The sequence below is a fragment of the Leopardus geoffroyi genome, chromosome C3 (assembly GCF_018350155.1).
Source record: "Leopardus geoffroyi isolate Oge1 chromosome C3, O.geoffroyi_Oge1_pat1.0, whole genome shotgun sequence".
Classification (NCBI taxonomy): Eukaryota; Metazoa; Chordata; class Mammalia; order Carnivora; family Felidae; genus Leopardus; species Leopardus geoffroyi.
The window spans coordinates 28,292,582-28,309,854 of record NC_059338.1 but is presented as its reverse complement, the minus strand read 5'-3'; the positions used below and the strand labels follow the sequence as shown (position 1 = coordinate 28,309,854).

The window sequence follows — 17,273 nt, the reverse complement described above, 5'->3', positions numbered from 1 at the left end:
TGTTCTTGCCATTTCTTTGAGGAATAATGTAACTGGTAACTTTCATTCTAGATAGTGAAAAGTATCCCTCCTTAATCCTTCCCTAGACAATCATGCTTGCTGTGGGAATGTTACTATTTAGATTTACATCAATATTTCTTTTCTAGGTGAAGAGATCTAATAGAGGAAAACTCATTCTTATCAGATGAGATTAACTGTATAAGTAGGATCTAAAATGTAAGATTCATAGATCTGAATTTCCAAAATAACTGGCCTTTCAGACACAGTATAATCTGGTTTGTGGTGGAATTGATCAGTCTTAAGTTTTTTAGATTGGGAATGAATTAAAGCCTATTTTATTTTATTTTATTTTATTTTATTTTAGAGAGAGAGAGTACATGAGTTGGGGAGAGGGGCAAAGGGAAAGAGAGAGAGAATCCCAAGCAGGCACCATGCCTAGCACTAAGCCCAATGCAGTGCTCACTCCCACCACCCTGGGACCATGACCGAAGCCAAAATCAAGAGTAGGACATTCAAGCAACTGAGCCACCCAGGTGCCCACGTGCTCTTATAAACCCTTGTCAACCTGTATTCCTCAGACCAACCCCCAAATAGCTGATCACTTCCCTTCATTAATTTAACAAAATTTGTCATAAGAATAATGAAGATATCAAGATAATTAGAGGAAAAAAAGAGTGGCATGCTAGGAAGATTTGAAGGAAAAAGTATAAATTTCATGTAGGAAAAGGGAGAGCAGGGTAGAGTTTCCAAGAGCCCAGAGAGAAGTGAGTTGTTACTTTGGGGATAAACCCATTGGCTTAGAAAGCATTTGGCCTAGAAATGTTGGATAGGGTAGTGATGACAACAGAGTGCAAAAGATTAAATTTGAGATGTTTCAAGGCCAAATCCAAAAACCTTCAACACCAAGCAAATAAATTCCTTTCTTTTTAACTCTTAATTTTCCCTGCGGGTAACTCAGTCCTGTGGTCTTGCATTTCTGCTACTGTCTCTGTTTTCTCTCTTCATTTCTGACCCCTTCTTTTCCCTTACCTGTATCCCCTTTCCCATTTGGTCTTCCCTGATTACGGTGTTTCAGAAAACTCTGGTAAGCTGTTTACTTAGAGACTCAGCCATTCAAGTCTGCAATATACAGAGAGCTTCCTTTGCAGTGGGCCAAAGTTTCAGTTTGCTGGGCTTCCTTGTGGTGCGGCAGGAACGACAGGTCATTAAAATGGAACACAAAGGGCCTGAAGGTGCTTTGACTGATGTGTCTGTCAGGGCTTTGTTACTTAAGAGATCCAGAAGTTGAAAAGTCCCCATCTGATATTTAGCAAACTGTTCAGGGAAGTCCGCCGTTGAACGTGCTGCTTACTCCAGCCGAAGCAGTGGATACCAGAAGGTTGGTGGGCTTTGCCCCTGAGCATGTCCCCAAAGATCCTCCCTTTATTCCTAGAAGCTGGCAGGCTTTCTTTTCTTCCTGCAAGTGGCAACCCGAATTCTGAGTTGAAAGTGAATCTTTGCCCTTGGCTCTTCTCCAGCATTCCTCGCTGAGCGAATAGGGATTTGGAATGTCAGAAAATAGAAGAGGGGAGGGGAAAAGATGTGTGTATGACTGTGAGTGTTTATATGTAAAAGCAGCTTCGTCTGGGAGGACTCAGGGAAACTTGACTTCCTCAGACGGCTTCCTTCTCATAAACTCTTGGTTCCTTATTTGTAGTTTTTTTGTTTTGGGGGGTTTTTTTTGAGTTGTTTAACCTGAATTTATCACAGCAGTTCTAAACCCCTTCCAGCCCAGTGGAGTCCAGCTAAGGAAAGACGGCATGATTTCCAGAGGATTTCTGTTTCTTCCCTCTGGATAAAGCGATGGTAGTTCGTCCCAGGCTCGTCTCCGACAGGATCCAAGGTCATCTTTCCTCTGGGATTTAATCTGGTGTCATCGGGAACCTAGACTCAGGTTTTAATGGGGAGCAAGTCTCAATAAGAAGTGTCCTTTTGGGAGAATCAAGGACTCAATCTAGGCATAAAAGGTGTGGCTCAGCACAGCACCCTCACCGTAAGCTACAAGTCCTGGGCACTTGTGGTTGAAGCTGAACTGAAAATATTGATGGAGCACGCCTCTCAGACTCCGTTTCACTGTGGACTGGCTTAGAGCGCAAGACTATAATTTACAGGGTGGCTTTTATCCTTTATTTAGTTCTATCCAAAGTCTTCTTGCATCAACTAAAAGGAGAGATTCTGTGAGGGTAACCTGCAGGGGCACTTTCTCAGCTTTGTGTGAAGAATCCAGTGGTTGAGTGTCTGTCTACATCCTGAGGAATCATGTCCTCTTTATATACCCGAAGTAAAGAATTCACTCGGAATAGGAAGTCTCAGTCTGATTCTCCCCCAGCATCTCCCTCCCCGACTGCCAAGACGCTCCGAGTAAGCAGTTTTTATTTACGTATGTTCTTAGTTGGGTCAGAGATGGAAAACGTATATGTAACTTGGGGAGTTAGGTTTAGAGCAAAAGCATTTCAGAGCATATGGGAATCAGTAGAGGAGAAAAAAATTGCAAGTAAAGACCCTGTGAGCTTTTCTGCAAGAGGTTGTGGTTCATAATACTTACTGTAGTCTTAAGTAAAAGCAGACTTAAATATGCCAGACTACGGTTTCTGTATTTTAGCTTTTAACTGTCAGTTGTAAGCTGCCTAACAGTACGATTTTAGAGTCCTTGTCACTATATCCTACAGGCGTTTCTTAATTTCTGTGGCTGTTTTTAATTGCTCCGTTTCCTGTTTGTTTTTTTGTGTGGGTCAAATACTACATTTCCAGAGATAAAGCTCCCAAATGGCCATGAAACTATAGATGTTAAACTTCAGTTATGGGCAAGTTCCTCATGAACATTTGTGTAGGTGTGTATATGAGAGAGTGTATACCTTTGCCTATTTTGTGTGTCCACTGAGTGATAAAGAGAGAGAAAAAAACACTTGGAGTCTTTACTTCTCAGTCACCCTCAGGAAACTTTGTGCTTCTAAAGTTCTAAATGACTCCTGGCTATTGACAACCAGCTGTGTGGAAGTGTTTGTAATACCCCAGGCAGATCCATTTGACATTTTTTTTTTTCTCCTCTAGTGAATGTTTCTGTACAAGTGATTTACATCTGATTCAGTGTCTTCCCCTGTAGGAAACTCACAAAAGCAAGGAGTGCTACCAATAGCAAGTGATGGGAACCCTGATGGGCATATTAGGTAGCGGGCAAGGTAGAGCTCCTTCTTAGGGAACAAGGTTGTGCTGTAGTATATGTACAGAGTAAGTAGAACGATGGTCATAGCTTCCTTATTTGGGGAGCTGTGGGGAAAAAATCTGCAAGAAACCTGAATTGACTATTGTGTTTCTTTTATTTTATATTCATTTTCAATGTCTTTCTCATGGGGCAGATTACCATGGAGTAGAATTTGGTATGTGGGATGTTGGTCTCGGACATCAGCTAGGGATATTCAGCGTTTTGTTAAAAAGCTATTTCATTCATAAGTTCTTGTTGTGAGTGGACTAGGAGGCTCCAGTGCCACCATCGCTGAGTTCGGGACAGTTTCTTCAACGCTTAGGATGGCGTGCCTTTCTTTTCGAAGAAGCCACAGAATGCTTCCTCCTCGGCAGCTGTTGGGTACTTTTTGGTGGCTACCAAATGAGGTCCACAAAATGGAGCGCTTTTACTTCAGTTAGTGTTTCCCTTTGTTCCCCTCCCTCTTACCCAATCAGCAATACCTTTTGGTGTAAAGAGCCCATTGTTAGCACTTCTCACCACTGTAACCAGCGTGCCCAGGGCAGTGCATGAGATGGCTCGCGAACATTCAACAAAATCTGTCTGGTGACACCCCTCCCCTTTTTTCCCTGTTTGAGTGCATTTCTTCTTTACAGTTAAATAGTGTTTTCTTCTTGTCTCGGTTCGGAGAGCTGCCATCCACCCTTTCCACCCTCCTTCCACCATCCCCCCCATCCCTGACTTTTTAGACAGAGGTCACAGTGGGAGAGAAATTGAAAATTTGGATTACAGGAAACCAAAATGTGAATGGCCTTAATAAGAGACTACTTCCCAATTGTAGTGGTCAGCGGCTGTGGATTCCCATAATAGCATCTGCTTACTGTAACCAATTTCCAGGTCCACATGGCCTGAGGCTGTACTATAGAGAGTGTTGGTTTTCGCATATCATTCATGTTCCATTACGTTGCTGGTGTCTTTACTGTCTGAGAGAGTGAAAGGTATGTGAGACTAATTTGGAGGCTGTTGACACTCTGAACGGGCTATAAAACTAAGATTTATCTCCTACGATTCCCCCGTAGCCTAGTTTCCTCTCATGTACTGACTGGTTGGGGTGCTGCTTACAAACTGGTTTTGGATACTATGACCATCCCCCCTCTTAACTCAGTACGTGGTGCTCTTTAACACCTAGTGTTGTGGTGGTGATGTTGGGCTCATATGCCTTCTGATGCCTGGTTACTTAACTGACGGCCACTTCATTTTCCTTACCTCATTTAATCCTCAGTCACCCTGAAAGGTGGGTGTTGCTGTGACCGTTTTATGTCTGAGGAAACTGAGATACATGGAAGAAAATCCACTTACCCACATCAGTCAGCCAGCAACAAGCAGTAGAGTCCAGTCTCTCTGGCTCCAAAACCCATATTTATCCACAACACTGGATCACATATCAAATATACTTGAAGGTTAAGGACATGCTAGGGTCACAGATGACAGTTAAAAGCGTGGGTAGCTGTGGGAATCCAAAATTCAGGCATAATGAGGACCCAGGAAACAAATTGCAGGAAGGAGGCAGGCAGCAGCTACAGACCAAGGGAGGGCATTGACAGGCTATGCTGAATCTCCCACGCCTGATTCTCAAATCCTAGAGCCTATGAACCACGGACCCCACAGAGCCTGAGACCTTGTGGGCTACAGGTCTTCATATTTCTCTCAGAGGCAGAAATGCTTGACTAAAGAGACTGGGAAATGTCTGTGCACATTTCAGAGTTAAGATCAGAACAACTCTCACTCCCCTCAAACTTCACTTGTGCACTTTCGGTTTTTTGCTAGAAATTGCACAAAGAGGTATAGCCTCTGGAGCCAACATTCTTCAAGACAAACATTGAAATCTTGAGCCAGTGTATAAATATTTATGGTTTTTTCTTAACTGTTGTTAAAGAGGCTAAATATTAAGTGCTTCCATATAAGGAAAGTGCCCTCAAAGGAAACTTTTAAAGAGTGGCTATTCACATGGGAAGAGTATTTTGGACACCTTTCTCTTAGTCAAATGTTCAAAGAAGCATGATGGGCAAACTATAAACTGCAACTCAAACAGGTATTATTTGTAACTTGAGAAAACAAATAGTAGGATGATTTGTCAGTACTAGAAAACTTGATCTTACCTACCTTTACTTTTAAACTCTCAGAAGCTTCTGATACTTTTAACATTATGTAATTCAGTGTTTCTGTACTCCATAAGCTAGGATCATTTTCTTTTTTTTTTTTTTAAGTTTATTTATTTTGAGAGAGAGAGTGCGCAATTGGGGTAGGGGCAGAGAGAGTGGGGAGAGAGAGAATTCCAAGCAGACTTCGCACTGTCAGTGCAGAGCCCAATGCAGGGCTCAAACTCACAAATCATGAGATCATGACCTGAGCCGAAACCAAGAGTCAGACGCTTAACCGACTGAGCCACTCGAGGTGCCCCTAGGACCCTTTTTAATAGCATAAAAATCTAATGCTTGCCTAGAGGTTGTACAACTAGTATCCTCCCTAATAAAAAAATCACTTATATATGGAAGATAGTATGTGTCTTGCCAGCTAAGATTTTGTTTACTTTCTCTGGTTCGTATTTCAAAAATAGTATTTTTCATTCTCTGAACACAAAATCGCACTGTTAAACATGGTTTTTAAAAATACATACCTCTTTTCCCATAAAGAAAATATCCATCATTTATTCTTTTAGTATCCCCAACCGCCCCCCCCCCCACCCCCATCCTCCGCTAAAATGGCTCTTCTAAGTGGTAGGCTCCTAATATTGCGGTTTTGGTCTCTGTTGACCATGGGTAGTGAAATAACTGTTTAACAAGTCTTTTGGCTTCCACACTAGGTTCACTCTAGTTCAACATCTCTTTTGTCTCTAAAATGTGGGGAGCTCCCTGAGTAACGGATCTACTCATCTCTGATTTTCTTGCTCAGGGAAAGCAGAACAACTTCCAGGTTCATTCAGATTTCTAATAGGAACCACACCAGGTATTTATTTACGAGATTTTGAAGGCTTAGCTTCTGTTCTCATACTCTAAAGCAACCACCTGATGTGCCAGGTTGACACAATTAGTAGAAAAGCTTCCTTTTGATGTAATTTTCCAACATTAAAAAAAATAATTCTGAACTGTAAATATGTTAGACACCTCTAGTTCATGGGGTTTTTTTCTTAATTTTTTTATAAATGTTTATTTATTTTGGGGAGAGAGAGCATGAGTGGGGTAGGGGCAGAGAGAGAGGGAGACACAGAATTAGAAGCAGGTTCCAGGCTCTGAGCTGTTAGCACAGAGCCCAATGCAGGGCTCGAACCCACAAACTGTGAAATCATGACCTGAGCCAAAGTCTGATGCTTAACTGACTGAGCCACGCAGGTGCCCCTCTGGCTCATGGTTTTTAATCGCTGTTTATATTACTGGGTCTCAAGTATATAAATTCTTTTAACTTAGAAATTAATCAATTTAGATGGTTTAGCAGTTTTAAATCAACTTGAAAGCAAGAGCCAGGTAATCATTGGTCAATACTCTCAAATTATTTGCTAATTTAACAAAATATTTTTTAATACAGGCCTATCCAAAGATAACAATACTAAAGAATGTCCAAATTGTATTGCTTAGTTGATATTTATTATATTGAATCATCTTGAAATAAGTAGGTCATCAGCTGAAACCGGGGAATCTTTTAATTAGACAGATTTTCTTGAATTGGTTGGTATTTACGATAATAGGATTGGACCTGTATCTATAAAACAAAATCAGTAGCATTTTCCCATTTAATCTGGATTGCTACTCCTTCAGGATTTATATCTCAACTGAAAATCATACAAAGATTTTACATAATGTTTTTCGCTCCAGCCACTAATATAAATAAAAAGAACAACTAACCAACTTGTTTTATAACCAGCTCTACAAACTAATCAGAGAACATTTGATAAACAAGTGAGTGTTGAAGGATTGCTGCTTTCCCGAGACCTTGTCTATGTGGCCACTCGGGTTAACAGGCTCCATTCTGCGTCTTAGCCTTCCAGACTGCCAGCATTGATAGTCATTCTTTGCATGTCCTTTCTGCTCTCCTGTGGCAAACACCAAACAGTTCTTTAGTGTATGTATTATCTCTTAAAAAATATTTTTAACATTTATTTATTTTTGAAAAAGAGAGAGAGGTAGACAGAGGATCTGAAGCAGGCTCCATGCTGTGAGCACAGCACCCGATGCGGGGCTCGAACCCACGAACCGTGAGATCGTGACCTGAGCCAAAATCAAGAGTTGGCCACTTAACCAGCTGAGCCACCCTGGCACCCCTAGTGTATTTATTATCTTATCCTTTCTACCTCTCATACTGCATCTGGGCACTACCAATCCAGAATTCATTTTTAACTTTACTTTATAATCCATTGTCATAGAATGAGAAACGTTTGTCTGGGTGAATAAGGCTATTAAGGATGCAATCTGTTAACCAGTTTTTCTCTTTCTCATTAAAACCACTAGTGTATCTGTTTCATTTCTTTTTTCTCCTTTTTTTTAAATTCCACTCAAGAAAAATCAAAGCAGTAATTCTGTAACCAAGGAATCTTCTATGCAAGAGTGGTAGAACCCATAAAAACAAAAGCAGTTTCCCTATCTGGAATCTTGGATAAACAGTAGAGTAGTTAACCCATGTTCTACATAAAGCTGAATGAGATGGCATCTGAAGTCATGGTTTTTCGACCAGAAAGACAGGGAGTTTTGAAGGTATTGGTTCCTTTCCTGGAATTTCCAGGTGACAACACAGAGATGCAAACCCTGTTCTACCCTTGGCCCTCCAGTCTTCTTGTTCCATGATAAATGTTTATCAAGGCCAGCTACTTTATTTTGAATCACCCCACAATTAACATTTCATGAGCATCTGCTATGCAATAGGCTGTATACTGGACACTGGGATTCAGAAATGAAATTTATAGTCCCTACCTTCAAGGAATTGACAGTCTAATTGGGGAGATAAAAACAAAAATTAAGTACAGGGTGTTTTTGTTTTAGGAGGTCAATCAAGTGGTAAATACATTAAGCTGATGTTTAAAGAACAGTAGAGGCTTGGTGGTTAAAAAAGAAGGAAATTGCATTACAAAAGTGGAAAAAATATATGAGAAAGTATAGAATTATTTTGAGCTGCAGATCAATGTGGCTAGAACAAAAGATATATTTAGGAGTATAATAGGAAATGAAGTTGGAGACATAGCAGGGGCCATGTCATATGTGTTCTTAGTATGTCGCTCTAAGGATTTGGGGAGTTATCCTGTAGATAAAGGATTGAAAAGTTGAAGTATAATTGCTGTGATCAGTTGCTTATTTGAGGGAGATTTCTGGCATCTATGGAGGCTAGATTATAGAGGCAGGGCCTGGGGGTTAAGTCAGTTGCCCCAAATGCTGTACTCCAGGTTGAGAAATGATAAGGTCCTGAACAGAGACATTCTTCAGGCAGTACAGAGAAGCATTCAGCTGTTTAGAAGGCAGAATTGACAAGAGTTGGGGATTAATAAAATGGGGGTAAGGATGAGCCTGGAGAAGCAGAATCAAGGATGACTCCCAGGTCTCTGGTTTAGATGACTCTTTAGAAGATGGCATGACAAAACTTAGTTGGCATATGTGGGAGGGAAAAAAAGGTGTGAGGTGGAGAAATGATTTCACTTCTGGATATGTTGAGTTAGATGTTTGGAACATTTAGATAGTGATATCTAGGAAGTTATTGGTCTAACCCTCAGGAGAATATTATGGGCTGAAAACATTGATATTTATGATTAAGCCATGGGACTGGTGAGCTTGTCTAAGAAGTGGATGTAGCATAAGGAAAAAGCTGAGGATAATACCTTGGGGCTGGCGGTGTAGGTAGTAACAACAAGCAGATAGAGGTGTGTGGCTTCCCATGGTTTTTCCTATTCGGTTATCGCTGGAGTCACATGCGGGAAAGCAGGTATTATATATTGTTTGTTTGGTTCTTTATTTATATATATTGTTTATATATTATATACAATTTATATATATTGTTTATGTAATAATAATATTGTTTGTGTGCGTGTATATATATATGTATGTATGTATAATGTTTATATATTGTTTATTTCTTTAGTTCCCAAAGAACCCAGAAATTTAGATCAGTTTAGGGTCAGTTAAGAGTTTAGGGTTCTAGTTTTGTTTTCAGTGCATAATCAGCTGTGTGACCTGGGGTGGTTTTTCAAATTTGAAAAAGTTCCCAATTTAATCAGCAGTGTTTTTTACTTCTCTTTCTCAATCTCATAATATTTGTGTGAGCGGACAACCAATTATCATCACAAGACCCAAGGGAAGCAACTAGAGTTGACTTTCATCTGCCTTTTATTCTTTTTCAGCCCCTTTTTGTTTCTGTTCTCAACCTGCTATGCAGTGAATAGCAGTTATCCACAACCAGGGGTTTTCTCAGCACAACAGTCTTTGGTTACACAATGCAGGGGGTTCTACCAGTTCAATGATTAGATAAAGATACTGAGAGTATGTCTGGACTTTAACCTCTGTATAGTTCATTATGAAAGCAACATTTTCATACAGGAGTTGTTACACTTTTGCGTTTATTGACTTCACGTGGTTGGTTATCTGGGAGAGAGTGTAACTATCAAGACAGTAAAATAATGACCTTAAATGTCTGTAGGTGAAAAAGGGTAAGTAGGAATTAGCCTGGATAATCAAAATCTACAAATAATCAAAACCCTTTGCTTGAGTGCCAAGGAATTTGTTCGAGCTTATTACTCTTGCAGCCAACAAGCATTGGCAGAGCCAAAAGACCAAAGAGGAATGAGAGAGAATGGAAAAACAGAGAAGACTGTAGGAATATCACTAGCTAAATATGTATAGAACATTTACTATATGCCAGGCACAGTGTCAAGCCCTTACGTTTATTGTCTCATTTAGTGTTTTTGATAACGTTAAACACTGGGTACCGTTTCCACCACTTTACTGATGAAGGCACTGAGGCAGGGAGAAGTTAAATAATGAATATAATTGTTCTGGAGCGTTTAACCAGTAAGCTGTGTAGCCAATCCAATAAAACTACCATGTCTCCATTAAATAGCTCCTGAATTATTGTTACTATCCCTGACTACTGAATCTATTTCAAAAAGAGAGATTGTGACCATTAAACTTTATCTAAAGGAGGAAAAACTTCACAGCATAATTTAGGAAGAAACAAATATAAATTAGTAAAAAGTAAGAATTTTGCATCGCCTCAAAATAAGTATAAGTTTATTATTTTTAAGTGTTTATGATAAAACTGTTGCTAAGGAGCAAAGATCTGCTATACCCTTAAAGGGTTATAGTCTAGAATTTTTAGTGAGTGTATTAACTGTACATAAGTAGTTACTCTAAGGCCATGTATCAGTGCTCAAAAGTAGATCCTTTTAAGTGAAGTCATTTCTCTGATTTTGTTTATGCTATTAATTTGCTTTTAAAGTAATTTTTAAACAGATGGCACAAAAATATGCTTGAATTCAGGACTTGTTATAATTTAACAAGTCCTGAATTTGAAGAGCCTGAATTACTGAAGTTTTTCTCATCTGAGGGACCCTTCTCCTGCCAAAAATCAAACAAATTGCAAATACATCCCCTCTCCCAAATTTCTTCATTGTAAAATATTTGTTTTGTTCTGGGAGCAAAATTTAGCCCCATAAATCCAAAGAATCTTATGCATCTGAAGACCTAATATCCATATGAGGGGTATAAAATGTCAAATTTAGTGGCAGAATCAAGAAAAGCTTCAGTTCTTTATCTTCTAGAGCTTCCAGTAGCACTTTGCGATAACTGTGACCCTAACAAGGTCCCATCTTATAAATCACTCATGATAGTGTCTGTCTTCATGACCACCTTGTTAGGCCTGTTCTTTTCATGAAGCCTTGCTGAATATTTCTAGTCAGGACTGGTTTCTCTCTTTTCTGCCTACTTTTTTATTTGCCATATGTAGCAGAAAGTCTAGTGTTGGATCGCTTTCTTGCATCACTCTCATTGTTTTATGGATATACTTATCTTTCCTCCTCAAAGAAGGCTCTTTGAGATCAGCGAGCCATGTCTTAGATTCTGCAAATACCCATTTTTAAATTTTTTTAAGTCTACTTAGTTGTTTGTTTAGAGAATGCAAGCAAGGGAGGGGCAGAGAGAGAGGGAGAGAGAGAGAGAGAGAGAGAGAGAGAGAGAGAGAGAGAGAATCCCAAGTAGGCTCCACTCTTTCAGCGTGGAGCATGATGTAGGGCTTGATCTCACGAACCATGAGATCAAGACCTAAGCTGAAATCAAAAATTGGATGCTTAGCCAACTGGGCCATCCAGGCGCCCTTGCAAATATCCATATTATTCCTCTAAGTATCGCTCACAGAGCTGGGCACACAAAGACACTTAATATAAATATAAGGAATGAACACTACTGCCTAATTAACATTTGATCTCTCTGTTCCTACCCCATTTGGCCACTTGGAAAGGAGTCAGAGGACACATACTAGAAATGCCCATTTCTGCAATGAAGGCCAACCATAGGTCTTCCCAAGACAATTCAGATATCTGTTTATTTCAATTTGCTCATGTATCTATAGCTCTAAAGTATGTGAGTTAAAATTGAGCTTCTGTGGAGACAGAAAGAGAAAAGGCTAAGAACAAAGAAAGTCCCTGACCTTGTGTGGGACCTACTTAGAAGTAAAAAGTTTTGCCTTATTGTTATTTAGTTTCCCAAGTATTTATTTCCTCTTGAAATGTGAGGTATGGAGAGCCTCACTAACCCCTTTGCAAAGGTTTTGATTCACCAAATTTAAAATAACTGCTACCTAAACAGACCGCTACACAACGATGTATACCATGTAAAAAAAAAAAAAAAATCCCATCTCTTCCCAGGCTTTGGGAATGGAAACCTTAATGCCCAAAAGAAGTGTAGTGGTGGTCAGTAACAGCATCTGTTGAAGAACTTTAACAGACGAGTAGGCTGAGAGCTGGAAACTGACTTAGAGGCTTCTAAATTTATGACTTATTACATGCAATACCTAACAATATTGGCGGGGGGGGGGGGGGGGGGATGATCAAGCATCTCTTCTCACGTGTTCTCTAAGCCTGGCTTTTTAAAATCATCTGAACATATTTCATGGGCTGCCGTAGTTTCAGGTGGCTGTGCTCAGCAGTACGGACCTAAAACTTGATCTATGGGGAAAGGAAAAATATGTGTTAAATGTGAGATATGTGGCCCACGTGCTAGAGTCACAAGTTTTAGAGCTACTCATTCTCATTTTCATCATATGTGGTGTGCAGCATGTGAAAGGCTAGATAGAGAAGGGGCCTGAGCCTTCAGACATATTCTTGGATCATAACAGTTTATGAATTATCTTAAATATAAGATGGCTTGCCCTGGATATTTTAGAGAGGCCTTAGTATATTCATAAATTTCCTTCCGTAGTAAGTGTGATTTGTGAGTTCCAAAAAATCTAGAAATTCTTCAATAGCTAGGAATATCGACAAAGAAAAGGTATAGGCCTGCACAAAAGCAGAACTACAGGAGCACCTGGGTGGTTCAGTCAGTTAAGCATCTGACTCTTGATTTCAGTGCAGGTCATGATCTCATGGTTCATGCAACTGAGCCCCATGTCGGGCTCCACTCTTTCAGAGTGGAGCGTGCTTAGGATTTTCTCTCTCCCTGTGTCCCTCTGCCACTCGTCTGCTATACATGCATATGTGTGCATGCTCTCTCTCTCTCTCTCTCTCTCTCTCTCTCTCAAAACTAAATAAAAAGAAAGATACTAAGAACTGTAAAATTCCAATAATATTTAGGTAGCGTGATCTATAGATTTAACAAAGATGTCTATTTCTATAATTTAGTAAACAATGATTTATCTTTTGAAACAAAGTGAGATGTACTAGAGTAACATGAGGTGGCATTACATCACCTCAATTCTACATGCAAGATTACATTGGATAGTCACAGTCGGGCAATAATATTTTTCAGAGATATTTATGATATAAACTGCATGTTAAGTACTGTATTTCTTGTTCGTTTTGTTCCCTATGTATTAAGTAATTGGGAAAGATAAATCGAGGAGCATAATATGATAAAGTTATATGTAATTTAATATTTTTAAAAGCTAAATTTTGCTTGGAAGTATACTCTAACACACAGCTGCATACACAGATGCACACTTTTCTCCAGCATAAGTCTGTGCTTTCAGCATTATTCTAACTGTGAATGCATATGATCACCCAGCTGTAGTTAATTGGCCATATACTCTTGACATTTCTTACTTTGAAGAAGTTATAAACTATAAAACCATGTTTTTTTTAAAGGGGATCCTTGTGGTAGTTGGAGTTCTAAAATGACTCCCCAGCAGTGTCCTGGCCTAATCTCCAGAGTCCATAAATATGGTGAGGTAGTTCTCCTATGATTATGTTATGTGGCACAATCGGCCTAAAGACAGGGAGATATTTTCTAGGTGGGCCTGATCTAATCACATGACCCCTTAAAAGCAGAGAGCTTTCTTGGTTGATGACAGAAGGGGAAGCCAGGGAAATGTGAAGTGTGGAAAGGACTCAGTGTGCCGCTGTTGGCCTGAAGACGGAAGGGACCACGTGGGAAGGAATGTGGGCCCCTCTAGGAGCAGTGAGCAGCCACCCGCTGACAGCCAGCAAGGAAACGGAGATCTAAGACCTACAGCCACAAGAAACTGGATTCTGCCAACACCCTGAACGATCTTAAAGGCAGACTCGGGGCGCCTGGGTGGCGCAGTCGGTTAAGCGTCCGACTTCAGCCAGGTCACGATCTCGCGGTCCGTGAGTTCGAGCCCCGCGTCAGGCTCTGGGCTGATGGCTCAGAGCCTGGAGCCTGTTTCCGATTCTGTGTCTCCCTCTCTCTGCCCCTCCCCCGTTCATGCTCTGTCTCTCTCTGTCCCAAAGATGAATAAACGTTGAAAAAAAATTAAAAAAAAAAAAAAAAAAAAAGGCAGACTCTTCCCCAGAGCCTCCAGATCAGAATCCATCCAGCAGACACCTTGATTTCTGTCTGGGGAGAACCTGAGCAGTGCAGGGTTCCCCAGTAGAGCAGTGCTGGACTTCTGACCTACAAAACCTGTGAGACAATAAACGGATGTTTTGAGCCACTGTATTTATTATATTTGTCACAGCAGCAATAGAAATCTAATGCAATTGAAATATTTGATGATATTAAGGAATTATTCGGGTTTTTTTGATGTGGAGGAGTAAAACCTGATACAGACCTCCCCATCACTGACCTCTACTATCGCATCTGTATGTAAATCTTGAAAAATTTTATTCCACCCCCTTTTATATTTCCAAATTAATCAGGATCTCCAAACAGAGACTCAGAAACAACAGAGACTCAGAAAGATCCCTTTCACAGTTGGATACCAGGAGACTCTCAAGTTTCTCAAGAACCCCATCTGTTTGAGTTATAAAGGTTATATTCTTCCCTTAAGGTAGAAAGCTTAAAAAAACCTTTGTGTCTCTCCTAGGCGTATGTAGGAAACCAGAATGGTCCTTAAACTCAAGAAGTTATAGAATTACATTACTTTGCAATTAGCTCAGATAATGAATAGATGTGCAGTAGCCCTACAAATCTGAAAGGTCCATGTTGCAGCCACACTCCCATCCTTGACTTGTTCATCATCAGTCATTAATCTGAGAACACCGAAGGGAAAGGCTGGTTCTCTGTAGGCCATCCCAGAATAGCTCAAATTGTTTCCCCTGGCTCAGCTAGTGCACGAGAACATGATATAAAATGTTCTTTCTGCTTAGTCCCTTTCAGGGAAAATGTAAATAGGAGATTTTTTCCCATCACTGTGGGGTCAGGCCCTAACTCCAAAAGAACATAAGTTAAACCCGTTTCAGTCTTGGCAGTGGCCATGTGACTTGGTCTCATTCCTTTCCCTTGGGCCCAGCTTTCCAGAGCCACAATTTTATTTTAAACTTGGTCAAAGGAGTTTGGTTTTAATTATGTGCCTTCCTGAACTCCCGATAACTTCCAAGTTAAAAGCTTTTGTGGGATTTTTCTAAGCCAGTCTCTGGTGTTTTGAGAGCCCTACACATTTCACAAATCAAAACCGGCCTGGTTCCTGTCCCTTTCCAGGATTGCCATCTGAATTATTGGCGATCTTCACTCTGTTCTTTTATTAGAAACAGGTCCCAACCAATGAGATTACTGTGGGAGAATTTCATGAGGCATGAAAGGAGAGAGCTGCTTCTTGGTTTTAGAGCATTTTTTAAAAACTATGGTCTATCTAACTAATCATTTTTTTATCTCTGTTTTCTGTATTCATACTGGTTTCTGAGCAACTTTTAGTCTCTTCCGCTCCAGGGTCTCATTCACAATATCTAATGCCCCCAGTTGAGCCATAAAAGCTGTGAAAGTAATTTCTTCTGTGAACAGTTTTTATCTAGTTCAGACACACTGAAGAATACCGCCTTAATGGCCGTCATTCATTTGTCTTCAGTAGAAGGTAGAGCAACAATCTTTAACTAAAATACTTAGAGAAGTTCCTTCTAAGACTTCCTGACTAGAGCATGTGACATAATACATGTATGTGTTAACCTGCAAATAGGATAGAAAACTCATGCCTTCTCTAAAATATATGGTGTCGTCATGTACGGATAAGCTCTTTAGACCCTATTGAAAGAATAGAACAAGAGTAACTGTTCTGTTTTTAAAAGAGAGCCTACAGAGAAAAATAGGGCTATTGCCAGAACACAGGTAAGAGGAACTCACATTCCTAGCTTCCAAAAGATCCTAGATTTGGCTGGGGTCCCTGAGCCCTGTGTTATAGGACCTCTCCTTATTTGCTGCCCAGTAGGCTGGCTTCTTAGAATCTTCTCTGGGAGAACCTTCACTGTTCATTTCCCTAGGCTGTGTTCTGCTCACCTCTTATGATGTCACTTCCTGGCTCACTGTTCCCCTGAGACCACTTAGGCAAACTCCCACTCTATCTTGTCTCCCTCTCTCCCCATTCACTCACTAGACTCCCTGCAGGGATGGCAGTCAGCCTTTTAGAATGAGAAGCAGTGTCAGGGTAACAGTGAACTGTGCTTAGTTTGATTGACAGCAGGATAAAGAGGGAAAATTGAAGTTAAGTCTCCACCAATTCAGCAACTCTGTTCCTTTCACCCAAGAAACCCAAACTTTTCTCTCCCTAAATCTAACTAGTGTTGTTGTTGTTGTTGTTGTTGTTGTTTTATCAGATACCAGATTATCTAGAATACCAAGAAGCCAAGCAAAGCAATAGTTTCTAGAGGTATTCCACCAGTGAAAATGAGAAAGTATGACCTAAAAACCTAAGTCATTTTATCAGAAGCTGGGGGATTGAGCTCTAAATCCTGTATACTTTTAAGCTGGCTTGCCTTTCAGCCCTATGGGAACACTCGAGCTAATTTCTATTACAATGAGAAAACCATCGTCTTTAGAAATCCCAGTTATCTTCCTTCTTTGAAATGATACTGTGTTATGGTAATACGCTACCTCTTACTGCATCCACATCTCCATTCATGAGGTTTATATATTCTCCTGTAATTGGTTGGGTTGACCTTCCCAGGACATAGCTAAGGTAGCCCTTGAAAACAACAATTTAAAGAAACCCAAGGATTCCAGATAGCTCCAAAAGTCAGGTAAAAGCATGGGTGGGGGGTGGGGGAGAAACATCAGAAGTGGTGAGGAGAGCTCAAGGATTAAGAAGTCCTACTTTTGGAGGGCCCCTGGGTGGCTCAGTTGGTTCAGCAGCCGATTCTTGGTTTCAACTCAGGTCATGATGTCATGGTTTGTGAGTTCGAGCCTGACATTGGGCTCCATGTTGACAGTGTGGAGCCTGCTTGGATCCTCTCTCTACCTCTCTCTTTGCCCCTCCCCTGCTCACTCTGTCTCTCCCTCTCATAAATAAATAAATAAATAATTTTTTTTTTTTTTTGAAAAGAAGTCATACTTTCAGGGCGTATACGTAGCTCAGTCAGTTAAGTATCCAACTTTGGATTTTGGCTCAGATCATGATCTCATGGTTTGTGAGACTGAGCCCT

At 40.4% G+C, this 17,273-nt stretch overlaps 1 protein-coding gene and 1 long non-coding RNA gene across 11 annotated transcripts in view; one reads left to right on the top strand and one right to left on the bottom strand.

The window, feature by feature from the left end:
• The window catches only part of PPP1R12B (protein phosphatase 1 regulatory subunit 12B), a 222,571-nt gene that overhangs the window by 172,494 nt on the left and 32,804 nt on the right, over nucleotides 1-17,273 (top strand). The window contains exon 20 of one of the 10 annotated variants that reach the window (XM_045456465.1): nucleotides 11,708-12,564. The exons of 8 other annotated variants lie outside the window; for them this stretch is intronic. In XM_045456465.1, coding sequence (XP_045312421.1) covers nucleotides 11,708-11,728 — 21 coding nt within the window. In that variant the 3' untranslated portion in view covers nucleotides 11,729-12,564. Of the gene's footprint in view, nucleotides 1-1,599; nucleotides 2,401-11,707; nucleotides 12,565-17,273 lie in introns of those variants that run through there. One more of the 10 variants, XM_045456470.1, reaches the window with a different exon arrangement.
• LOC123586885 lies at nucleotides 6,834-16,074 on the bottom strand. Its single transcript, XR_006707005.1, has 2 exons — nucleotides 15,979-16,074; nucleotides 6,834-7,307 (listed from the first exon to the last, which is right to left on the bottom strand). It is a non-coding gene; the product is annotated as an uncharacterized LOC123586885 (long non-coding RNA).